This window comes from Pseudopodoces humilis, chromosome 4, assembly GCF_049639895.1.
Source record: "Pseudopodoces humilis isolate 2021_Gansu_Grassland_sample_001 chromosome 4, ASM4963989v1, whole genome shotgun sequence".
NCBI lineage: Eukaryota > Metazoa > Chordata > Aves > Passeriformes > Paridae > Pseudopodoces > Pseudopodoces humilis.
In genome coordinates this window covers 52908771-52935197 of record NC_142203.1, presented here as the reverse complement: position 1 = coordinate 52935197, position 26427 = coordinate 52908771, and the positions used below count along the sequence as shown (strand labels likewise).

General features: G+C 37.3%; 1 protein-coding gene across 3 annotated transcripts in view; it reads left to right on the top strand.

Annotated features, from left to right (window-relative positions):
* Positions 1 to 26166, top strand: part of FAM169A (family with sequence similarity 169 member A) — a 36555-nt gene extending 10389 nt beyond the window's left edge. For 2 of the 3 annotated variants that reach the window (XM_088054210.1, XM_014252242.2), the window contains exons 2-13: positions 3855 to 3992; positions 5447 to 5546; positions 6654 to 6739; positions 8046 to 8217; positions 10019 to 10198; positions 11594 to 11722; positions 15499 to 15608; positions 17887 to 17941; positions 18304 to 18442; positions 19921 to 20086; positions 20972 to 21178; positions 21954 to 26166. In XM_088054210.1, the coding sequence (XP_087910336.1) occupies positions 3855 to 3992; positions 5447 to 5546; positions 6654 to 6739; positions 8046 to 8217; positions 10019 to 10198; positions 11594 to 11722; positions 15499 to 15608; positions 17887 to 17941; positions 18304 to 18442; positions 19921 to 20086; positions 20972 to 21178; positions 21954 to 22487 (2016 nt within the window). In that variant the 3' untranslated portion in view covers positions 22488 to 26166. The remainder of the gene's footprint in view (positions 1 to 3854; positions 3993 to 5446; positions 5547 to 6653; positions 6740 to 8045; positions 8218 to 10018; positions 10199 to 11593; positions 11723 to 15498; positions 15609 to 17886; positions 17942 to 18303; positions 18443 to 19920; positions 20087 to 20971; positions 21179 to 21953) is intronic. The other variant, XM_088054209.1, reaches the window with a different exon arrangement.
* The last annotated feature ends 261 nt before the right edge of the window (positions 26167 to 26427 follow it).

Below are 26427 nucleotides of genomic sequence, written 5' to 3'. Positions count from 1 at the left end.
CCCAAACCCAGTTTTAAGCTGTATTTAAGCCCTCTGACATACTGGAAGGAATAACATAGCTTTTGGGATATTATCTTTCTGCAATTTTGTGTCATTCATTATTGAGGAACTGCAGGGGGAAGAATAGATCTTGATTCCTGCCCAAATCCACATATGAGCTGGAAACTGTGTGTACTGTGCATCTCTCTTTCATGGACTCTGAAATGAAATAGGAGTTGTAGATATAATTTATAAGTAAATCAATTTCCAATGTTGCTCACTTATTCCATGGTTTTTCTTAACCTTAATGCTGATAGTAATAAATATTTTCTGTATAAAGAAGTGCCTGTGTTGCACAGGAACGTGTTCACTCATCCTGTTAAATGTGGTTTATGTTGGCATTCCATGAATTGATCTGTTACCCTCTGGTGCTGCAGCTGTTCCTAAAAAAGGACGTGCCATTTCTCGTGTAATAGCTTGCATAATGCTGACAAGGGAGAAAGTCGTATGATTCCACGTTAAAGCAAATATTGTTCATGTGAGTTTATTACACAAAACAATTAATATTACTTTGTGAAATATGTTTTTAAAGAGTGTAAGATTTATTTACTTTCACTTGAAAAATGAAATTATTAAGTTGCCTCATTCAAAAAAATAAAATTAATTTTCTTCCCTCCCCTCCAAACACTCTGCTAATATGCTTTTATGTACAAATGGTCATGATGAGTTTGGTTGCTTAGGGCTACGTTGCATGTGCTCAGTCAGCCTGACTGTGTGCTGACCAATTGGAATGGTACCCCACGAGCAGAGCATGGTTGTGCATCGTGTGACAAAGATTTGACCTGACAGTTTTACAGCCGTGCAGTGCATGGAGGTTTAGAGCAACAAAAAAGGGGCATGAAGGACTGCATGGCAGAGACCTGTGCTGTTCCTGCTGCCTCTGCAACAAAAATGTGATAATGTTCTAGTCAAGAAAACCTGAAAAGCTGTTTTCTCCAGCCCTTTCTCTCTCTCCTGCTTTTGAGACTGGCTACATGTGCAGCCATCTGTATTTTTACTTTGTTTAAAATACTGTCAAATCAGCTGTGTTTTAATGAGGGACATATATTAATTCATTACCATTGGAAGACATTTAATTTGTCTTTTGGTAGGTTACTTTGCATTTCAAATTTGAGATGCTTGCATTTTGTATTAAGCTTCTTCCTTATGCTCTGCTGTAGATTGGCATGGAACATTCTTCTTTCATCACTTTGTTTAATGCTTTTATTATATAATTTTAACTTTGTGAACAGTTACTGATTTTAGAGACAAAATACATTACACAAGTGTATGAGATCTTGTAGATTTACATGTCCAATCTGCTGCAAGGCAAAAAAAGACAAATGGTTATTTAGAAGGGGTGTTGAGTAGGTTTTCCTTGGTTTAGTCATGAAAATTTCTCTGTATTATTTTCTTTTGCGTAACATATTCTCTGTAAATGCTGTGAAAAAAAAAGTCAAAAGTGACTACTGGGAGTTGAGAGCAAATAAAATCAAAGTGTGCCATGAGAAATTAGGTAGCCCAAATAGCAAACAGAAAAGAGGTCTGTGCATGATTTTGAGGGTAATTTAATGAACACATTAATTAGCCTTTTTTGCTTTTAAGCAAAGATATGATTGATGCTTTTATTTTCACAGTGGTGTAGTGATTGGAACTCAGATAATCTACTGGATTTCTTATTGCATGTCTTCTGCTTTGGCCCTTCATTATTTTATTCTAAAAAAATTTCAGGAATTATTACCTAGAGGCTATAAGTTATAGCTTGTGTCTTGTTTGTCTGTTTGTCATGTAATAATGAAACCTCAACTGAATTTCTTCGTTAATAGCAGAGTTATCTAAGCACTTAGGTATTTCTTTAATAATAGAGGGGTTTTACTGTTTGTGCGAGCATACAGAAAATTAGAGTTTGTTTTTCACATACCTGTATTCCTTTACAGCAGAATTTTCCTGGCCTGTTGCAGTTAACCAGGTGGCAAAACCTCATCCTCTTGTAGAAGTGGTGTCATGTGCTCTTACACTTCTGCTTGCTTTGTCTTGCAACATGCTTATGTCAATATAGTCTGTGCAGCAGCATTGCTGGTGCATTTGAGAACTGTAATATGTGCAGGCAAGCCGTATCTGCTAGACAAGGAGGCTGGTGGTGGATGAATTTCTCCCCTGACAGCAGCTTCTCTGTCTGCTGTGCATTGCTGCTGCATACAAAAGCATGCACACCTCACCTTTGGCTCTGGAAATCAGTTTGCTTGCAAACAGGAGGAGCCAAAGGAGTTGATGTTAGCAAGGGCAAGGACAGCCCCAAAATGTGGGAAGAAACAGTGAAGAACTAAGAGATGCAGCTAAGTATCTGATAGGGTCAGTGAGCAATAGTAGCAGGAATGTGAGAGACTGGAGGGGAAGGCAGGAGAAAATGCAAGTAACAGTTGAAGGGGAAAATTTACCTGAATTTGAAAGGAAATTACCCTGAGGAATGCCAGTGTATATCTGAACAATAGCATTAATGGAAAACATTAGTGTTCTCAGCAGCAGCAGTGTTAAAGGCAGCAGTTGTAGATGCCGATGAAGTCATGTCCAAGTTCAATTTTAACAGGGAAAAAATCTCTTCTGTAGAAGGAGCAGCCTCTTCTCTCCAATCAATGTAGTTGTAGCATATTATTGTTGTTTCAAAGCTTTCAAAATGCAGACTTTTAATTTCTACTTGTTGAGTCAGAGTAAGATGTTGTTTTGCACTTGATTTACCTGTGTCAGTGGAATAATGAAGGATGGATTAAATAGAGGGTACTGAAGATAAAGAAAAAAACATCTTTTCACACTAAGATTTAAAATAGAACTGAAAAATAAGACTTCACAATGAAGACTAGGAATCGTAAAACTTGTATGAAAACTTTTGTGTTCAGAAACTTGTGTGATGGGTTCATGGGAGCTGAGGAAGACAGAGTAAGACCCCTGTGTTCCTCCAGAACACCAGAGCAGGTTCTTATGAACTTTTGTTTATTCGTGCTTCTGAGAGTTTGAGTCATATCTTGAAAGCAGCTGAGGGGTTCTATTTCTGTGTATAGTTTTATGGAGCTGGAAGAGCCTTACCTGAAGACCACACAGTTGATTCCAGGAGTTCTTGCTCATTTTAATTTGACAGTGCTTTGACAAGGAAAATTTGAATCTAAGAGCTTTTAAGGAGTTATTGCCATTATGGTTTGGCTTCAATTTTCTAGTCTTGTTTCATCGCCTCCTTAAAGTGTCTCTCTTTAGTCTGTTGTGGGCTCTTGTTTTTAATGAGCTTGTGTAAGTTTCTGTTCACAGCTGAAATGCTTTTGGAAACAGCCATCTGTTAAGCACACTAATTGGCCAGTTGAGAAAAATCATGAACAATGTTTTGATTTCTTCAGAGATGGATTTAAATGCAAAGTCTCAAATTAACTCCATCTTGTTATCATCTGGGTGGTTTACTTTTTGTTTATCAACCAGTTATAGCTTGACCAGTGACATCAAAAACATCATCTTGGAGGGAGATAGAACAAGGTCTGCCATCTCAAAGCAGTGTGTACTTGTGCATCAAACGTGGGGCTTGTATGTTGGAAATCTGCCACAACTAAGGTCTAGGGGGATATACAGGCTAATCACATTCTTTTCTGCTTATAAGTACAAATTTGATTGTTTTACAGACTGGGTGTTACTGGTCACCATCCTAATTAATCCTAAATGCTGGAGCATTTCTCTTTTCTGTCATGGATATAGAGGACTGTAGTTAACAGCAGAGTGTGGGTGTTCAACAGTCTTATTTATGTGTGCATTTTATGTCTCAAACTACCTATGTTAATAATGTTGCTTTATTTCTCAAGAGCATGTCATTCCCTGTGGATATATTGGACAATTACAGTCATGAGGAGTTGGAGAACTCAGCAGAGGACTACCTCTTTGACCTTCGGTGGGGGAAATCAAACTCTCCTGAATTATTTTCTCTGCCAGACCGCCGCAAGGTAAAAAACAGCAAATACTGTAGTACTAGTGTTCTGAATGTCCTTGTAGATCTAAGATACCCAGTCCTACTGAATTTCAGAATTATTTTATCAAAGCTTTTGTATTTTCCAAATTCAGAATTTCTGTGTTAAACTCTAATTTTTTTACTCTGTAACTGGGTTTAAATCTGGGTTTCAGTTATTGTGTGCTGCTTGTAGGCTATGGATCTGAATATATTAAGCAATTTTTAAAAACCAAAAAAACCCCAACCTGACTATAACCTTAAATTTTCAACTGATGAATCAAACATCATGCATCCTCAAACAGCTATAATCACTAAGATTTACTTAAGCTAACTGGCTCTTTTTGTATCTCAGTCCTTCAGTGTTCTTCATATTTGGGTTCAAGTTTCCATTAATAAGCTTCACTAATTTCAAGAGGATTTTTTTTCTTTATTTGAAATATTCGGTGCTGTTATTGAGCTCTAGAAGAGAGTAGCTGTGACACTTATGTTTTAAACGCTTATCCCTTGTGTGATGAGTCAATCAGTGTTAGTTTTGTCCAGAAAAATACTTGTATTAGAACTAGTGCAAATAAAATCAGCAGTGTATAGCTTTAATGAAAAGTAAGTGAGCTGAGTGGATTTTCTGTGGGATCTAAAGATCAGTACCACAGATTCCTTGGCGGAAGCAGTCTTTACTACTTTCCTGCATTTATACTAATGCTGTATGCCTAAATGTTTGCTTGTATTAATGTCCTCATTTATGACAACAGCATGTCATAATCTTAAATTTGTTAAGAAAGTCTGTCTACCGCACTATTCCTGTCTGCCAAGTGTTTTATAGTTACTTTAATAATGGAAACATGTGAATTTAAATATCAAAATACATTTTGACAAAAGTACTTGTTTCCTTAAAAGAAGATTATTTGACCCTTTTAATGTTTTTTCTGAGGAGGAAAATCAAGTAGACAGCTTCAGAATTTCTAACGTGTAGAACTTCAGGGAATAAAACCCTTTTGAATTTGCCTTCCCATTAGCACATTAGAACTTGTTAACAAACACAGTTCTGCTGTGCCAGTTTGTTTCAGTGCTTGACTGACTGCCTCATTCTTCTGTTGGCTTTGACAGCTTGCGCAGTTGGGACTGTTGAAGTGAAGATAATGCTGGTTCCTTGCACACCTACTTCAGTTGCGCACACAAATGCAAACTGTTGGCAGAAGAGAGCTGCGCAAATTAGTGTAGCTAAATCTGCCAAAGCCTGGGAGAGCTTTTTAGATGTAGTTTGTCTCTAGGAAGATGTGTCTAGAGAAAGGACTGAGGTCAGATGCTTGTCTTTTACAATTAGCTGTTAAGGACTTAATTTTCAATATTCTTCTTGTTTACCTTGATAAACATTCTTTGTGTATTTTACTACACATTTACCACTATTGTTGTTTTAGCAAGAGCCTGCTGAATTATTGTACATTTTTTCAGGTTCCTATTAGCTTGACATCTGTGGGCTTCGTTCCTCTTTATGGTGAAGAGCAGACACACAAAGTTCTTGCACTGTTTGCACCATGGGACTCGCTCACAGGTTTCATTTTAAGTTTTTTAACTCTGTTTTTCTATTTCTTCTTTTATTTTTTTTGCTGTGAAAAATGCATGTTACCAGGCCCTTGCTCATTTCTTGCTGCTGTAGCCCATAACTTTTCCATTGTGTGTTTGTTGTTCCCTGTTTTTTCGTTCATACTGTTATTTTCTGTTGTGAATTTATATACGCAAGTGCTAGAACTTTGCACACTAATCGGATCAGAACTAGACCCATTGAATTCAAAAGATATGTACTTTGTATTCAAAAGATATGTGGTGCTTGTCTGGACCATCATACAATATGTATCTCTTGATCTCTGTATGTATGCTTCACATCTCATTTATTGAACATTCATAGAATCCATTAATTTGCACATGAATTTAAATGCTCTTTATTAATAGTGATTGATCAGTGTTGTGTGTAAATTTGTCTTTAGTTTGAAGTCCTAGCGTAGCTCTGGCTGAGATTACATTTTTTGTGGGTTTTCTCCTGCCTTTCTTCCTTACTTCTTCCTTCCATTCCAGTTCTCCATGTTTCCTTCTTCCATTTAATGCCATGTATATGATTGCCAAATATGCCACAAATGCCTATAGATCACAGTCTTCCTAACTGCTGCTCACATGGCTATCAGCCTTTTCACATTCATCTAACTCCCTAAAACTTGCACAGTTTCAATATCAATATCCATTAGCCACCCAATAGTAAAATACATGTATGAGTGAAACTCATCTTGACAGGTAGATTTTAGTGGAAGGAGATGTTAGAGCACAGTGTTGAACAATAGTGCTCATGTCTGAAAAATAGTTCTTGTATACCATACCACAAAAAAACCCCAAAATCCCAAACCCAAAGAAACAAAAAATCCCTAGTGTTTATTGGTCTCAGTTATCAAAAAAGGTTTTGGACTAGGGAGCATTTCATATGGGTGTGGTGCACAGTGCCCCATTGGTTGTGCTAATGTAGTAGGAGCTACATTAATATAGTGCCATCTAGAAGATGCCTGAAGTGATTACTACATTGTTATTCTTGAGTATTTAGCAACTTTAATGAATATGTTTCTTTTGGAATGGTAAGAATCACTAACATTTTATTTCCCTTGTTTCTTTCAAGCTGTAGCCCTGTATCTTGCTGACCAGTGGTGGTCAATTGATGACATTGTGAAAACATCTGTCCCTGCTAGACAGGGGCTTCATCAGGTAAAGCGCTCCAACATTCGCCTGGCAGTTAATCCTATACTTCAAGACAATTGCAAATAGATAGTGTGCAAGATATAACATGTTTTAATTTCATTTAGAAATGAGAGGGCTGTTACAAGGGAATAGAGGAATAGATACAAGGGGGAAAAGGAACTTCAACGTGAAGATAGTGTCTACAGCAAGAATGACCTTTGTACAGCAGCTCCAAACATAGACAACTTAGATGTTAGCTGTGTTACCATTTTTTTTCTTTAGTCTTTAGAATATTGTGATCTTGGTAGAATAGTGCATTGTCCCATAGCAGTACCTATGGATCTTATCAGGAGACTAGAAAACAAAAAATACTGTCAGAAATGTGTTTGACAGAAGCAAGTTGGAGCTGGTAGAGGAAATGCATGAGATTTGGAAAAATAAGTTGTCTCCTATCTCCTTTATTGCTCATCATTCACCTTTGTTACCATTATTTAACCCTGTAGCATGGAGTTTTCCAAAACTGGAAATCTGTGTTTTTCCAGGGATGTAATTAATATCTGCTCATGGAATCTGGGCATTCATCTTTGATTTTTGCAATTTTTAAAATTTTCTGTAGGGAGTTTGGCATGTAGCCTGGCTTTCCACATGTTCATGGTAAGAAAATCAGGAAAGCTGAGTCTTTTACAAGGGAGGTAGCTGAGACTAAGCATTGGAAGAGATCATGGTTCGTCCTTCTTCACAATAAGTAGAATAGTGGCGAACTCAAATTTCATATATAAAAGAAACCCTGTAGGACAGAGAAAAGGATATTGAATTCCTTATTTCATGCCACAGAAACTGTTTTAACAAGTTTTTTCACTGCATCGTGTCCTCTTGCCTGCCACTCTATCAGGTGTGATTGAGTGTGCCAAGTCCTGCCACCCTGAGGCTCATCATTTCTCCTTTGTAAGACTTCAGTTACCTGCTAGCCTGGGAATTCTGAAGCTGATGTACTGCTATTGCGTTTGGTGATTGTTTCTTAAGTAAAAAAATAAGTTTTAAGTTAGAGCATAATGTTCTCACTCCACTGCCCTTCTCCCAGATTTTATGCATTGGATTGGGAGTGACATTGAAGATGTGGAATATCCTCTATGGTTGTGATTTGTCCTTAACCTATCTGTCACAGCTTCTGAGCATCTTCTTGCCATGTAACAAACCTCAAAGAATCACCCTGCTTTAGCACTTACAGCCTTCCCTTGAAATCTGTCTGCAGCTGTGTAAATAAGGTCTCTCATGTATGGGTATTAACTAATCTGACCAATCTTCTGAAATGTTTTTTTCTGTGTTCCCTTAGGTGAAGTCTGTTGGAGAGAGAGTTGTTCTCTATGTTCTGAATCGAATTATCTATCGAACGCAAGAAATGGAAAGAAATGAGACCCCCTTTCTCTGTCATGGTAGCAACCATTATGCTAAGATCATGTGGAAAAAAGGAGAGGCTATTGGGTTCTATTCTGTTAAACCTACAGGTAAAGCACTTGAGGACTGTGGGATTTGGGCGGTAAAAGGGGAGGAGATAGCTTGTTGGAAGAATACTGTATCAGTAGGCTTTATAAGCCTTGCAGGCCTAATTGAGTTGGTGTTCTGCAGTCATAAGAGATCAGGTGGCTGTTAAAAACTCAAGCTGAAATACTTTCATGCTTTAGCAATTTAGGTTCTTAGATTTCTTCATATTTACAAAACATATTTAAAACCGTAAAAAATTTTATCTACCCGACAGCTTTTTCTTCTATAGAACAATTGTTTGCAGATGGATTGGACTGTGCTTGTCTTGAGTTAGCAAAAACTGAAGGTTTTTCTTTCAAAACATTTTCAAAATTTCACCCATGTTTGAGTGTGTTGTATTCTCCATATTAGTAGCCTATGTGGAAAAGACCACTCTGTATGCAGATCTGTAAACAAATGCTTTGAAGAGTGGTGGAGCTCTTCAAGCATCCCAAAGAGTACCCAAGTAATGTAACCTCTCTGCTCAAGTTTCCCTTGCTTGAAAAATGAAAATAGTAATAGAATCATAGAATGATTTTGGTGGGAACGGACCATTAAAGACCATCTAGTTTCAATCTGCCTGCCATGGACAGGGGCACCTTCCACTAGACCAGGACCCCATCCAGCCTGGCATGAACATGGGATGGGGCGTTCACACCTTCTTTGGGCAATCTTTCCCACAGCTTCACCACCCTCACAGTAAAGAATTTTTTTGTAATACCCAAAATCTAAATCTACCCTCCTGTGGCTTAAGGCCACTGCCCCTTATCCAATCACTACATGACCTTGTAAAAAGTTGCTCTCCAGCTCTCGTTTAGGCTCCTTTGAAATGCTGAAATGCCACAATTAGGTCATGCTGGAGCCTTCTCTTCTCCAGGCTGAGCCCCAGCTTTCTTCACCTTTCCTCATGCAAGAGATGCCCCAGCCCTCGGATTGATTTTGTGGCCCTAAAACAAGTATGTTCATGGGTCCTAAAAATACAAGGTTGCAAAGACTAACTGGGTTGTATAGCCCACTGTGTTTCTCATTTGCCTTGTTAGAGAAGAGGGCACCTCTTTGGCATAGATTCACTGAGGGGCCTTAAAATGGATTGTCTATTACTGGACTGTCATAATGCCATTATATGCCATCCCTTTTTCACCACTGAGTTCATAGCTATCCTTGGTGTCCTCTTATACTGAAGTACCTGTGTGTTGTGACCATCTGTTCCATGTTTGTTTCATTTAGGATATGTTGTTTATGGGACAACTTCAGTAAAATGTCCTAGCATTTTTTTATCTTCATTTAAAAATTGGAATCATTGTTTCAGTCATTAAGTAAGAAGTGAATTAGTTTTCATATTTGTCCTGAGAAGTCATAGAATCAGCATAAAAGTGTAATTAAATATATTTTTTGTCTCCTATTCCCTCCTCCGTCTTTCAGCTTCATTTTTACTGTAGTTTTCATATGGAACCATATAGTGAGATTTTGAAGTGAGCCTTTCCTCTCTGTCTTGTCTGTTCTTTTCTGGTACTACAGACTTTTCTGTTGTATTATTCTATTGATGTACCTTGGTAACCTTATGAAGCTTGCACGAAGTGGTTAATAAATGACTAATAGAAATTATTTCTTTTAAATAAAGTTGAAAATTATTTTTATAGCTTTACTTACTTTTAGTTACTATTATATAGTTTGGAATTTTTATAATTTATAAAAGTCTTTATTTAAATATACTAAAATCCAGTCAGTCAGCATGCAGTTATGTCATCCATACTGAAGGATATTTTTTCCCTCTGATTATTTCAGGAAGTGTTTGTAGCTCTCTTCTTAAACAGAAATGTAAGTTGCCAGTGTTAGACACAATGTTTGTTAGAAAGAAACATCGTGGGAAAGACTCTGGGCTAATGATGTTGGAAGATTTTGTGGATTCTTTTACTGAGGAGCCTCTTGGCCTACGATATCCACTGTCATCCTTCATGTATACAGGCAAGCTCTTTAACTTTTTCTTCTGATTTTCTTTGTGGTTTCTTCACGTGTCCAAATGAGTATTGTCATTCAAGCTCTATGTTTGTGACCTCACCTCAGGTTCTACATTAAATTTTCTGCACTTTGGTGATGGCTAAAAATCCTGTTTTGTTTAAAATGAAGTAGTTCCTGATGCAATTTTTAATCCTCTATGTAAAACTAGATTATTTGAACTCTGTTGGCTTTCTGCTCCTGTGAAGTTTACCACTGTCCAGTATCCCCACCAAGCCTGTAGAATGTGCTTAGGTGTTTCTGTGATCTAATGTATATCTGCTTTGTAGCACTTTTTTCTTGCTCACACCTAAACCTCATGAGGTCGCTTAAGTCATGCTTTCTCTGAACTTCTGGTGAAGAGGTCATATTAGGCTCTGCTTTAATTTGCATTATCAGAAGGCACAGTTCTAAAATACAAGGAAAACATATGGTTCTTCCATTAGCAACCTAAGGGGACGGTGTAATGTAGAAAATGGCATGGATTCTGGAAACTATGTTCTTGGGGCTATGTTCAGACAAGAAGCACATTTCTTTTGGCCTGTTTCTCAGGGTGTGTTCCTTCTTAGACCAATTGCCAGGGGTCCTTTTATGAACATTTGTATCTGGCCTTCTTAACCAGCAGAAATTTTCTGCTTTTCCAAACACCACAGTCTGCCACTGGATCTGTTAAATCTGATTTGTTAGGCTTCAACCAGGAAAATTACTTGAGCAGAATTTAATGACTAATTCATTTCTGTAGTCAAGAAATGACACAGTGGGGGATCTTGTGGTCTGAAACTGCATTAGTAGTGAACCAGGTGAAAAATGGTTTTTTTTCTAGCAATTATGAAAGAATAATGTCAAAGCATGCATGCCTCTTCACCTTGCTTGATGCAGGTATAAAGAGAAAAGAGGTGGAAAGACAGCAATGCATAAAATATTCTAGAAATGAAAAGTGATTAATAACCATTCAATGGTAACATGTTAACACTCCCAGAGAGTGCTTGTCACACTGTCTTCTACAGTGTAAGGTGACAAAAAGCACTTGACTACGTCCTCTGCTTAAGAACCCTTCTGTCCTGAATTGGGTCTTGTAGTTGGCAGAACAGTGACTAGTGAATTTGCAAATCTCAGATGGGTACCAGGAAAAGAAGAAAATCCCATTCATCTTTGTTTGCAGTTTAAGATAATAATGGAAAGTATTTGAACCGATATTAAGAAAGGGTAAAGCAGTATTGTTAATTTCAGACTCAACTATTTTGTTAAACAGTTTTGTTGTTGTTTGTGTATGATGGTAGATTGCAAAATTTGATTTCAGATAAACTTGAAAAACTGAGGCATGGCTGAGTATATAGTATATATAATAGTGTTGTGTTTGCACAGCTTGTAAGCAATACCTTGAGAAGTACCCTGGGGATAAAAACCTTTTGTGGCAAGTGGAAGGAGCAGGAGATTGGTTCCAGAGAAAGTCTATTATGTCTATAGTGCAAAAGGAAGATCTCAGAATTAAAGGTATGGATGCTTTGTTTTGTTGTTTTCTGACACTTTGTAAAAGTTGAACAAATACTGTACAAGAGTGACTTCTGTGAACACTGTGTAGAAACTAGCAGAGAGATTTCTATTTGTCCTGCAATCTGTGAGATCATATTTGGAATGGTGTCATGTTTTAACTCCATCTGGCAGCTAAGTATCATGCAGCTGCTTGTTCACCCTCTCCTCCCCCAATGGGATGAGATGAAGAGTCTGAAAAACACCCTAAAACCTGTGGGTTGAGATAAGAATAGTTTAATAATTAAAATAAGATAAAATGTAATAAATATAATGAAAAGGGAGACAAAAACAGAGAAGTAAAACCTGAGACAGAGAAACTGCTCAGTGCAGTTGTTCACTACCTGCTGACAGATGCTGAGCCAATCCTCAAGTGCCCTTTGTAGCTAACTGTGCCCAGTTTATATACTGAACATGATGTTCTGTGGTGTGGAATATCCCTGTGGTCAGCTGTTCTAGCTGTGGTACCTTCCAGCTTCTTGTGCATCTGCTTACTGGCAAAGCATGGGAAACTGAAAAGTCCTTGACATAGGGTAAACAGTACTCAGCAGCAATGAAAACAGTGTATTATAAGCATTATTCTCACACTAAATTCAAAATGCAGCACTGTGCCAGCTACTAGGAAGAAAATTATTTCTATCCCTTCTGAAAGCAGGATGATATCCACTCCTTATTTTCTGTATCTTTTATGTCATACCCAAATTCTGTTCTTCGCAGTACACCATTTCCTTTCTTGTCTTCTGATATATACACACAAATCATACACATGTATCATTGCCTTAGTCTGTGGGCCATTCCTCTAAAATGTCTGTTGCATTCCTTTAGTCCATGGCTTTGAGTTACATCTATTGTAACAGTCTTCCAGGGCAGAAAAGATTTTGCATCAAGTTGGATTGTTGCATGCTGGAGCCAGTTCTGCTTCTGTCACAACTGCACTTTTTTGGTTTCATAAAGTTAATTCTTCACCGGTCTGGATGATTTTTACTGTTTATACCCTTCATATGGCAATTGAATGGGAATTGGGTTCAGAGCCCCAAATTCAGAATGGTAAAAACAGGTGCTGTGAGGTACCCGGGTCAGTGATGGACATGTAACCATGAAAGAGATGGTATAAAGTGTTCTATGACAATTAACATAATGCAATTTTATTTATTGGCTACTCTTACCCAAAATCAAATCACCATAAGGAATTCAATGGACTGCCCCATCTTCTTGCATTACCAGCTAAGTGGACCCAGGTGCTTGAGCAAACTCAGTTCCACAAATTATTTTGCTTTTTCCTGGAGCAGGAATAACGCAGATTGTTTGCCCCTCCATAATTACACACATTACAGGAAATTTATCCCTTTCTACAATGTGTAAAAGTTTGGACTGTGCCGTGGACTGACTGTCAGATTCCCTAGTGTTTACTTAACAGGTGGCTTCTGCTAAATGTGTGTCCCAATATTTGAAGGTCCTGCCACCCACTGGTCAAGGATAAATGGGTAACAGTCTGTTGTATCCTTTCATTTTTCTGGAAGCTGTTGCATGACAGAGAGTGTGATATTCCCACTCAATGCCATGGTCTTTCACCCAGTTGTCTATGATGTTGTTTAGGAAATTAAACCCAGTATCTCATTCTGGAATTTCTGGGACACTCTGGCATCTTCTTAAGGTTTCCTTCTTAAGGGCCATGGTTCCTAGTGGTGGCATGGTGTTCAGGCTATGTTCTTTCCGCTGTAGTTGGTGCTTCCACCATTCTAAGCATGTGACATTTTCCTTGGAGTTTTGTGGGAGTGTGATATAGTCTGTCTGCCCAGTCTCCCCATATTTCTATTTCAGTTGTCATTCTCCATACTAGAGAGGCTTTAAACACTTGGTTTGTTTAATTACAGTGCACGTTTCACATTAGTGGATAATGTGGGCAATTGTGTCCATGGTTGAGTCCACCCCTGGATCATGGGTCCACTGATAATTTGCTCCTCATCCTTGATTATCTGAGGTGTCATGGGTGCACCAAGTAGAAATAATTTTCCCTTATATTGACAATTCTGATCCACCTGAGTCACTTCGATCTCAGCAGCCTGTTGCACTTTCTGGTTGTTCTGCTGTTCCTCTGTGGCCTGTTTCTTGGGTGCATTAGTCTCTACGCAAGGTACCTTGACAACCAGGATCTCCATCTAGACAGTGATATCTTGTCACAATGTGGCAGCTCAGATGACCTTACCTTTTTGCTGCCAGTTGCTCTGCTTCCACTGCTGCAACCACCCCTCAGGGCATCTGCCACTGCACAAGTCAATATAGAACTAAAATATTGGCCATTTTCCTCATTCAACAAGTCTGAAGGCAGCTGGGTGGCCTTCACCTCTGCAATCAATCACTTGATTCACCTTCTCCTTCACTGACTTGTTGTAGGAGACTCGATCTCTGATCCTTTCCTACAATGTGACAGAACTATCAGTAAATAAGGCATATTTCTTCTCATTTTCTTGTAATTTATTACACAGTGAATCCTCTTCAGTAGGGGTCACCTTCCCAGTGATATTCTAAAATCTTTTCAGGCCAGTCCTTGAGAGAGAGGAGACTGGAGTAGCAATTTTCCTGGAAGAATCCACATTTGTGATTGTTTTTCCTTGCAGTTCACATGCCCATGCCTCGAGGGTGGAGGTGGATTTTCCATCTCATTTTTTCATATCCTTTCTGTGGTCCCACAGGATTTGAAAAAACATTGTGTGTACTCTTTATCCTCTTTCTTGAGCAAAAGAATGCTCTCTTAATAGCTGAGGCAGTTGTCTATATAGGTGGGGAGTAGTCTGTCTTCTTTTTGTTGCTGGAACTCCTGGAGCTTTTCATACTTTTTGAACAGATTTTTTCGCAACTGAGAGGCAAGTCCATAGGTAAGAAGAGAGATTTTCTTTGTATTCCCAGAATTAGCAAACCATTTCATCCACTATGGGTACTTTCTCATCTCTCCGGGTCATTAATGCCAATGAGTTGGCACATGAGGATGGTGTTCTACATATACAAATATCTACCATATGTGTTATGTGCCTTGGATTTTGTCTAGATCTGTGTACAACTACACATTCTTTGTCTCATAACAAATCATCTCCAGCACAGCTAGCTCCCTCAAGTACTAGACACCTCTCTTGCCTGGGTGACATGGAATGTCTTCCCTGAAGACCCTTCCTTCACATCTGACAAGCAACTAAGTGCCACACAGCTGCTTGTTCCCGCCTTAGTGGGGTGGGGAGGAGAATCTGAAAAAAGTGTAAAAACTCTGGATGGGGACAGGAACAGTTTAATAATTGAAATCAAATTAAACAGAAGCATAGTATAATAAGTGTAATGAGAAGGGACACAACAAAACCAGAAAAATAAAACTCAAGAGAGAGAACTGATGCAGTTCTCTCTGATGCAGAACACAATGCAGTTGCAGCGATTAGCCCCTCCCAGTTTATATACTGGGCATAACAATGTGGTATGGAATATTCCTTTGTTCAGTTGTCCTGGCTGTGTCTCCTCTCCAGCTTCTTGTGCACCTGCTCGCTCAGCATAAGAAAATGAAAAGTCCTCGAATTCGGGTAACCCCTATTTGGCACAACTAAAACATGAATGTGTTATCTCACACTAGATTCAAGACAGAGCACAGTATGAGCTACTGGGAAGAAAAGTAACCGTATCCCAGCTGACAGCAGGACAAACAGTTGTTATATAAAGGTACTATAATTTTTTCTGTTTCCCTTTTAAAATCTTCACAGCAGAGGCCTCGAAGAAGGAAAATAAGAATTTGCAAGCAGAGGATAATTTTTGTCAGTCTGCAGTATCTGAAGCAAGTGGACCAAGAACTGTGGTAGAAACACAGCTAAGTGTAGGTACACAGTCTGTTACCTCTTCTTTTTGATTGTATTGTAACTGAAAAACCAGTTATGAGAAATTATTTTTGCCCATATCATTACAACTGAATTTCCCATAATGTATATAAAAGATAAAGGGTTTTGTTACTACTTTCTACATGGATGTAATGCTTCTCAGTGATGTAATGCTAATGACTAAGATGGATTGGTGGTTTTTTGATTTGATTTTTTGTTTGGTTTTGGTTTGATTTTTGGTTTTGGCTTTTTTTGTTGTTTGTTTTTGGGGTTTTTTTTGTGGGCAGGTGGGGTTTCCCCATGCATGTAGAGAGTCTGTGCCACAGCTGTCAGGGTCTGCAATTCGAGCCATTTACTAGCAGATTACATAAGGGAAAGTATTTAATCTGTCTCTGAGATTAAACTGTTTAGAGTGTCTGTTTTTAGAGGTACATATCCATGTCACAGTTCAATACAATGGCTGATGTTAAGTTCACATGGAGAGTCATACGCTGCCCATGCAAAAAAGACTGCAGCTTTCATTGCACTTATTTCATATAGCAACCAGATTACAGCTGCTCATGGACATGTGGTCATGAATATATTTGGGTCATTAAATATTATGAACATTGCTTAATTTCATTTGTAATCTGAAGCCACACAGAATGTGCTCGACAAGCATTTATAGCTCCAAATACCATGAACATGGATTTGCATGCTGTGTTAACATGACCATTCTTTCATAGCAGTCAGTGCTTTAATTAAAAATGGGAAATAATGGCTAAATCAGTACTCTCAGATAGTAATATTTAAACTTTAGATTTGTAATTTAAGTCAAGTTTTCCCAGTTGAGAAAATTAGTATTTCCTAAAGCAAAAGTGACAGAAAAGTGATGTTGTTTTTAATCTCTCAAGACCAGAAGCAATAACTCTTAGTTGTCTTTCATTTGTAACAGTGTCTCTAGCTTAATTTCTGAGTTTTAGGTAGATTCCAATAATGATCATATCAGTAAAATGATCTAAAAACTTACATGTTTTGGTTATAGAGCTATATGGATATACTTGGAGAAAATAGCAGAGTGATAGTAATTATTTTGATTTTTTTGCTGTGAGTTAAGTTGAGCCCTGCCTCTTGCCTTTCTCCAGAGGAAAAGACAGTAGATACCAAAGTGGTCCAGCTCCTCATAGCTTGGTAAAACTGCTGGCAGCTCTAAAATTGGCATCTGCAGTATCTATAAGTAGTTATGCAATGGTTTGAAAATAAGAAAATAAAATACTCTACCTTTCCCCAAGCCATGAAAAAACATTCCCCAGCTTTAATTTTCAGCTTTTACTTAGTGCTCCTTATTTTGTGCATTTTGATTCTAGAATCATTTTTTGTCAGTTTACAAATTCTTAAATATTTAATACTCATTTGAAACTACTTTGAATAGCAGAATGTAGACATGGCCACTTTTTGCCAGTCTTCTTCCACAGTATTGGAAGTGAGGCTGGAAAAGTGGACCAGGATGCTGATAATTGCTATTCCAGATTATTACTAGCAGCTAAGAGAAAACAATATACATAATACACACATACACATAATTTTATTTTGTAATGTGTAGAGCTTGTACTCACTCTACTGTATCAAGTGCTGAATCCTCAGCCAACTTGCAGAAAAAAAGGTATTGGGATTGTGTGGAGAAACAGGAGACAAAAATAACTCTAGGGAGAGGGATCTAAGCGACCTCTTGTGCTGACCATGCATGTAAGCTGAATTACTGATAAATCACCAAGTACTGTTTTTTCCTACTTTTTTTACATGGATTGCCATATTCTGTTTGATGTCATGATGAAGATAAAACTATAGAATAGAATACAAGTATACACGTAAGACTGCAATTAAATTTTGCCAACTGTTGCAATGTAGTCCCTTGGGTTTATATAGAAAGGGGAAACAAACAGAAAAAGGCTCCTATAATTGAATTATGCAGACAGTTGTTATAAACAGAACTGTTAGGAAAAAATCTTGGTAGTATTGTTCATAGCGACAGTTCACTTTCAAATCTTATCTTCTACATTGAGGCCAGAAGTAAAACACAGAAAAACTAGTCATCCATGACATAAAGATAACTTTGAAGAAATATTAAATTTGTTGAGACAGAAGACTTTGATATAAATTAAGAATTACAGTAGCTCCTATTTTATAGGATCATTACTGTGAAATGGTGCTCTAGAAAGCTGCAGTCATAGGTAGGATTATGAAGGTATTTTAGTCAATTCAGAGAATTTTAGAATAACATTTGCTTTTGCTTCACAGGCTGACTCTCTAAAAGGTAAAGAATCAACAGATGTCCATGCAAGCACATCTGAAGGTAAAAATTCATTCAGTATTCATTATCAGTATTTCAATTACTCTAGATCAATAGTTTTGCAGGCTATTTTACAGCTTTCTGTTTTACTTCATTTGTCTGTAGAAAGGATACAAAAACATGCTTTCCTCTAAGGTCCTGAGACTCAACTCCTATACCTTGTAGAGGAATTAAGATAAAATTGTTATGAGTCTTGGTAAAGATACTATTCAGAAAAAAAGTACCACAATGAAATGCTGTTTTAGTGGCACTTGATTTTTTTAATGAACTATTTTGGGTGGGGAGGTTGTATGTAGATCTTAGGCTGAAATTGTTCACTTAATATTTTTTTTTTTTTTTTTTTTTTTTGGTGTTATTCTCCTAAGACCCTAATGTAACTCCTGTTTCCATCTGGACACGAAGCAGTAATTTAAAACGTCAGAGGCTAAATAAAAATAGACAGGAACCTGGACTTGAAACTTCTCAACGAGATGAGGAAAATGCTGTTCAAGTGTCCAAAAGCAGGTACCAGGAGCCTATTTTTACTGATTTCTTATTTTGTTGCTTGGGCAGTCACAAACTACATAAGTGTCTCAGAGTGTGCAACTGGTATTTCTTCTCCTTTCTTCCTGCTTTACTTGCTTGATTTTAAAATTACTAAAAGTAAAACCTAATGTAGGAAAGGAAGAAAGAAAAGTGAGGAATCATTTGGAGAGGGTTGCACCAAAGTGTAGTACTCATGAAAGCTCAGTAGGTACTAGAAATAATAGGAAAAGGCTGAAGGCTGAAATTGTCCTGTTGTAACTGAATGTGTACAATGGTAAAAATATTTGTGTTCACAGCATAGTTTAAGATAATATAATTGGACTTGTATCCATAATACTCTGTGTGGTCTTCGAGGAGGTATCCCTTCCTAACTTCTTGTTATGGTTGATAAATTACAGTAAAATATGGTCTGACCGTTCAGCTTGGGAGCTGGTTACTGCTTGTCAGCTAATAAAAAGTGTTACAGGGAGCCATGTCTGCAAAGGAAAGCCCTTTGCCAGACAGTGTTTTAAACCATCATATCTCATCTAACATCCTGAAAAGAACCCAAAACCCAGTTTAAATGATGTTAGCCTGTGTAACAGTCATCAGATGTGAACAGTAGTATGACTTGTGTGCCATAACTGTTCTTACAGGACAGGGCTTGGAGTAATAGTTTGCACTGGCTTTCCATTCAGAGTATCTATTTTAAGTAAATAAATAGCCCCTCCCTCCCTCGTAGACACACCCTCGTGCCCACCCCACCCTGCTGCGTGTGTATGTCTTCCTCTCATTCTCTCCCAAAGAACCCCCCTTCAACCCCCAAAGCCTCTTTTCACAAACTGAAAAGAACTTGATTGTTTTCTAGGAAATCACTCAAGCTTGTTTCATGAGGTTTCTTTAAACAGAATTAGTTGTGGGGGTTTTCTTTGTGCAGTTGAGGCCTTCAACTAGGTACTGCCTGATTTTTGTGTTTAAATTGCTCTCTGGAATTACTGCTATTGTATTGCTGTGCTGCATGGCCAGTGTGCTGCTCTAAGCTGGTTACAGTTTGATGCTGCCACAGCTTAAGAAATGCTGTTACTACTGATAATTGGCTAGTTCATATGTGAGAGGACTAACCTGATACTGATTGTCTAATTTTGGGCCTTGCAAAATTAAGCCAATGAGGGGCTGCTGTTACACAAGATGCATCACTAGTTTCTAAATTTAAAATAACAAACATAAAGGAAATTTCAGATTTCTTTCCCATAAAATGGAAGAGAGATATCATTTTATAATTGCCAAAGCAATTTTCTTAGTTGATACTATTTTAATTTCCTAATGAGGAGTTAGCCATTTTTAGGTGCATTTAGTTTCCTTGATTCACATTTCCCGTGCCAAACATGCACTACATAATTGGTCATGAAAGAATTTCCCTGCAGAGTTCACCAAAATTATGTATTAATCTAAAAGATATATCTTAATACCTGCTACAGGCCGGAACTTCTTGCCCACACATCTGAAAGCTCTGAAGACTTAGTAGAAGTGCCTAAGGTGGATACTGTTGAGAAGGATGAGGAAATAATTGTTGAAAACGAGGGCCAGTCTGTATTAGAAGCGGAAATGCATGTATCACCCTCTGAAAAACAAAGTGAGACGGAGGTGAGCTGGATGGGATAGCAATAGCAGATAAGTTTGGAATACAGATACAGTTTCTGCTAATTATAGTGATTGCTACCTTGCTCCATATGACTCTCAGCTCTTTGATTTTTCACACCAGGGCTTCATTAAGAGGTGTATCTGAGAAGTTAAGGCTAGTACAGAATTAGTTTCAAGGGATATTTCACGGTACATATTTTGAACAATAGAGTTTATAGGATTTTCAGTAAGGTGAATTTCTAGCTTGTCTACCATCCTAATTTTCTTCATTGATTTCTCCTAATAAGAAATTCCAGAGAACTTGGATAAAGTCAAGATCTGACTCAGCATCTCTACTTAAAAAAAAACCAAAAAAAACAACAAAAATGCTTTTTGAAGAAGTCACTAGCTGGTATGCTTTAGTGACTTCTATTGGCTCTTTTTACTTCTCCACTTAAAACTTGCCTGTTGGATTTAAACATCAACTTTAAATCTGGCTTTTATCTTCACTTTTTTAGCAACTTGAACTTAAATTTCTGAATATTCTTTGTGCCTAGCAATGTCCTCAGGGTTTTATGTTCTTACTGCTGGATGAGAAAGTGGACCTTACACATGTTGGGTTCAAGGAAGGACTGCAGCAGGCATGAGAGATGCATTAAAAACTTCTATCTTGGCTCCTAACTGTAAGCTATGGTCATATATTTAGTGCAGGTGACAACAACAGACTAATAGTCTGGCTAAGTTAGCTAATCTGCATTAAATTCTGCCTTCTTAGTATACAATTCCAGATATCCAAGCTATCTGCTTCTCACATTAAAATGCAATTATAGATCACACGTACACCCATTAGTGCTGGGGAACAGTACCTGGACATAATCTTGACTTAAAAACGTGATTTATTTTTTTTAGGAAATGCCATCAGAACCTCTTAATGGTGAGGTAGCTGAAGAAACTGGAAAGACCTCACTCATGGCTGAAGGGGAGACAGTAAATGAAGTTCCAAGTGGAGAATCAAAATTGCTGTCTGAGAATCAAGGAAAAGAACCTGTAACACAATTTTTTCCATTAACCCTTGATGCTCCAGCAAAACCTTCAGAAGACATTGAATCAGAGAAGGTGAGAGAACTAAAACAAAATGTGAAGTAATTTTTACTTCAAAGTGTATGCATTTTGAGGGGATTTTTTTCTTTTGTTAAATAACAGAAAGTAGCCCCTAACAATGCATGAAATTAGTGGGACAAGCAATCATTAAGATAGATTATGTAAATCCTTAAGGAGAATACACTAACATTTCTTTTTCAATATGCAGAAGTGGGACCTATGTCCATGTGATACCCAAAAGAAAGATATGTTTGCAGCAGTTTGCCTTCACTATCATGAAACTGCTGTTTCTCACTAAAATACTGGTTTGCTAAGAGTGAAAAGCCACATACTTATTTTGTCTAGCAATTCTTGCATGATGAAATGTAGAAATAATTAACTACTGCTAAAATGCCTTTGCTTTCAGAACAAAGGTTCTACTGTTTGTTTTTTTTTGTTTATAGTGCAAAAGCAGATTTGTTAGCAGATATGCTAACAAAACAATAATTGTATTTGTCTAAAATAATTTTTTCCTTTGGGATTAATATCAGAGTGCTTTTTCTGTACCTCAAATTATTCAACTCTTTTGAACAATTTGAAAATTGGAGAGCAACTCTGGATATGAAATACAGGTCACAAAATAGTCTTGTGCAAAAAAGAGGACTGTTTTGTCAAGTTACATCCGTACAATTAAGAGCCCACTGAATGCCGAACTATCCGCTGAGGTTGATAGCTAGGGGCAGTAGCTGTTCAGTGTCTTTTATCTTCAGCTAATTGCCCTCTTGATTGTTTTGGCACCCTCCACCTGTAGGTTTTAAACGAAAATGATTCAGAAATGCTGACTGAAGAAGCTACATCTGTAGAGAAGGAGGGCACTGAAGAACAGCAAGAATCTGAAAAGGCCAGCACTGAAAATGCAGCTGCTTCGGCATCAAAGGAAGAGCCTTCTGACAATGGCCTGCCCAACTCTGTGGTAGCTGAAGCCACAGAAGAATCTGTTTCTGAAAACTTACCTTCCTCATTAGAAGATCAAAATGAGGAAGCAGGGCACAATGCACAGGAGGCCCCTGCTGCCATGAGTCAGAGCTCTTTGGTAATGGTTGAACTTGAGGGTGCTTCTTTTCAGCAGCCTTCTGGACAGGAAGCACAGAAGAACCAGTTGGAAGAGCCCTCAGAAGAGCCTGCTGAGCAGACGGATCACTACACGCAGACAGTGGCAGAGCGGGCTGCTGACAGCAGCTCTGAGGAAGCAGAAATTGAGGTACCCATTGTAGATCGGAGAAACTTGCGAAGAAAGGCCAAAGGCTACAAAGGTCCACCCAAGAAAAAAGGAAAGCCAGCATAAAAATCAAATCGTGATAATGTATCTATTTATAACAAGGCTATTTTGTGTAAAACATTAGGGTGTAACTGCACCATATCTGCTGCAGGGCACACGTGTTTAAAATTCTGGGTTGGATTTCCTCTTGGGTTCAGCACCTTTCCTCAAGTTTTGCTTTGTTCGTTTTTTAAATTTGACCACTAGAAATTGAACTTCTCCATAGTATGAAAGTAAATAGCCAGTCTTCTCTCTTCATAAAGGATACATGGTGAAAAAATACAGTTGTGCTATCAAAGGGAACAGTTTGTATATTTGAGGTAGTAGTCATGGAAGAAAAATGCAGTGTGAAATTCTGGGCCTGTCAAGGTTCCTCAAATTGCTATGGACTTCCATGTCACTGGACATCACTCAAGATAGTATTTTTTTTTTTTTTAATAACTTTGTGTTCTCCACTGTGGAGAAAAGCAGAACAAGAAAAATCCTTCATTGTTTCTTGTTCTCTTCCCACAGGCTTAAGAGATTAAAATGTAAGATCCTTCATTCTAGTTCTCAAAATGTGCAGGAAGGTGTAGCTCAGTAGATCACTGCAACATGAGCAGCACTTGTCTTTCATGAGAATCACTTGAAACCGCTGAGTCAGTAGAATGCAGTGGAGCGTCTGCTACAGTGCTTCCTGATAACAGATTTCTTGAGCAAAGAGATGCCTACGCAGTAAACTATTTGTATCTTCCAAAGCAAGCATTTTGATAAGCCCAAGTTTTTCCAGAGTGTATGGAATGAAGCCTCCATATGGAATCATTTGAATTGCCTTCCTAAATACTTGCATGTGTTGAGTGGATAGCTGATTACTTGTTGCATTACAGGAAAAGGATATTACAACTCTTGCTCTTGTTTTGGTCCGAATGGAAGTGGTTCTTTGTGTTTTCCAAATACTTGGCTGGTGCTGTGGGGTAATTGTTAAAATGTTGTGTCTTCCAGGTGTGTGACTCCTGTGAGCACTGACATTTCAGGTGGTTGTGATATTCATTAGTGTGCGTATTAGTGGGTATTTCAGCAAATGCTTGTTTGCCAAACCTCTATGCCTTTAGGAGTTAGTGGGTGATACCTTGCAAATACTTCTGAGTCCCACTTTCATTTTCTAACTTGAGTGTAATTCCTGGGATGATAGCTTCCCAGTTGATGACTTTTCTTAAAAGCAGCAACCAAACTTTGCTGTATGCAGACAGGAATAAACTCAGATTTTCATGCTTATTTCCCTTCTGAGGTTCTCTTGGCAAACCGTGTATTTAACTTGTCACACAAAAAAGTTAGCCTTAGTTTGCTATGTGTCTCTTTCCAATAAATGCAGCTGCTTTTGTAATAGGCTAAAAACTCAGAAATAAAAGAACAATGATTCTGAGAAGAGGAAATTACACCGCTTTTTGTCCTGCATATGCCTTTTCCAAGATGCGTGAACTAGTCTTTCACAGTGTCTCAAAAACAGAGGTACAAGGTTCACTTGAATAGTTGCTGTCTTAAATTTCCTCCCTTTATGGAAGTAATGCAAGAATCTGAGTTTTGGATTTTTATGCTTATACACTTTAACTCTATTTTTAAGATATTTTAACTATATAAGATACATTCACACTATTTTTTTCAGGTGATGAAGTACTATGCTCCTTTTTAATCTGTTAAGAACAACATGAAAAAAATAAATAAAAAAAAATAAATAAGCATTTTAAAAAAACTGTGTTACCTAAACTTCAGATTCAGGATGAGTGAGATTACTGAGTTAAATCTGGATTTCTTGAACTATTGCATGTAGCTATAGTATCTTATCAATGTACATACAAATACTTGTTATGAACCCCATGACCGATAAATATTCAAGATCTTTCCTGATCGTGTGTAAACATATTCAAGTGAACCTTAAGCATTTCTAAAACTCATAAAGATTTTTATATAAAGCACATAAGACAAAACTTTTGTTATTTTCTGTATGGCTTCTCTTTTATTGCTGAGATTACTTGTTTAAAAAAAAAAAAAAAAGTGGTGCAAAACCACAGCTATTGCATTGCTAAGAATTGGGGATTTTTGAGGACTGGTGGCCTAAAATAGAGTTGTTGTATACAGTGTATTGCGACTCATCTTCCATTTTTAGGCCAAGCTTTACTGAAGATTAATCTTCTCGGTCCTTCAATTGATACAAATGTATCCATTTTGAAAAAGTTAAGGATCCTTTTACTTATGAGCCCCAGTAATTTCTATTACTTCTAGGTCTTTTTAATTTTTTATATGTATGTTTATCACTTCTATTCCTGGTGAGGTTGGAAAACCATTCATGGGAAGGTCATTTCACTCACCTGGCTTTTACTTTTCATGGCTAAGTTGGAATGATTTCAATTAGTATCTTTCTTTTGAGACATTTGCAGAGTAAATACATAAATATTATGAAATTATGATATTAGGATGGTTTTGGTTTCTGCTGAGAACAGTAAAATTTCTGATCTCATTTCAGCAAGTCAGTTCTAAATACTGAACTTAAATTCATATGTTAAAAGTATACCCTTAAATAGATATCTCTGTAAATCTGGGGTGCCTGGGATAATAGCTGATGAACAGACTTTTACAAACAGAATGTGGGCAGTTGTGGTGCAATTAGAAATTCCAATAACCAATACAGTCTTGAAAAATGGACACTGTTCTAACAGTGATCATAGCAGTACTTTGAACCAAAGGACACGTTTTATTTCTACAACAAATTCTTTGGCATCAATCTTTCTCCAGTAAGTGCAGAGTAGCAAAAATCAAAATACTTTAAGTATTAGTTGCTGTACTGATTGTCCCACAGGAACAGTAGTTCGATGCTTTATTAATTCTGTTATACTTATGTAAGGAAACGTGTATGACAACTATATTGACTGGAGTGTTTTACTTTGGGGAATATTAACTGTCTTATTAACATCAAACTCTTAAACAATTTTAAAGATCCTATTGCACCAGCAACAAATGATTAAAACATCAACTTTATACAAATTTGTACCAAATGTTATTACAACATGCTGTGGAACTATGTGTGTACAGTGAAAGCAGGCAGTATTATTTTTGAGCTTTATTTAGTCTAGGGATAGAGTTTAATGAACATTAATTTGTGACTTCAGCCTTGCACTTAAATGGTAAATGGTTTTGTACTTGAATCTAATATTTGTTCAAATGTCTGTCTTGTACTACTTCTCCCATGTTCTCTCTTGGTCAATTTTAATTCAATGCAGAATTCTTGTTTGCTGTTCTCCTGTTTCATAGTCCTTCGCATGAAAGTGTATACATCTTATTTCAAAAGCGCTTTAACTTATTTCAAATTATGTCCAACCTTGCTGCTTTTTTGTACCATCTCATTTGTAAATGTCAGTAATCAAATTGATAATTTACAATGTCATTGACACTATTAGCAACAAATTGGCCTAAGTTTCAGCTTCATTGCTTCTAAGTGACTGTTCTAAAATATTACTATGGGGATACACTTTAGATTTATTTCCACAAATGTGGTGTTAGATGTTTTCTAAACTAGTGATATCCTGTTTATAAACCTTATGAAAGTTGTATTGCTATTGCGTAGTATTGTACCTTAGTCTTGTTACTGTGTTAATTTTTTTCTTTTTTTTAGTACTGTCTGGGCTGCTTTTGAAATGTTTTGAAGTAGTAATAAACTTTTATTTTGTGATTATTTCTTGCTTGGTTTTTAATATTTGAGTCCATTCTGCTATATAAGAAGCACAATTTAATTCACTGGAACTATCATTTTACAACCTGTCTTCTACAGAGGAGTTTTTATAAAATCAAAAATTATTAATTAAAAAACCTTGTATTAATTAAAATAATTTTCTTTAGCTTATGCATCAGATTTTATTTTTTAAAAAAGCAGCAGAATAGGCTCTTCTTAATGTTACAGCATGAATTCTGCTGTTTACATCTCTGCAAGATGATG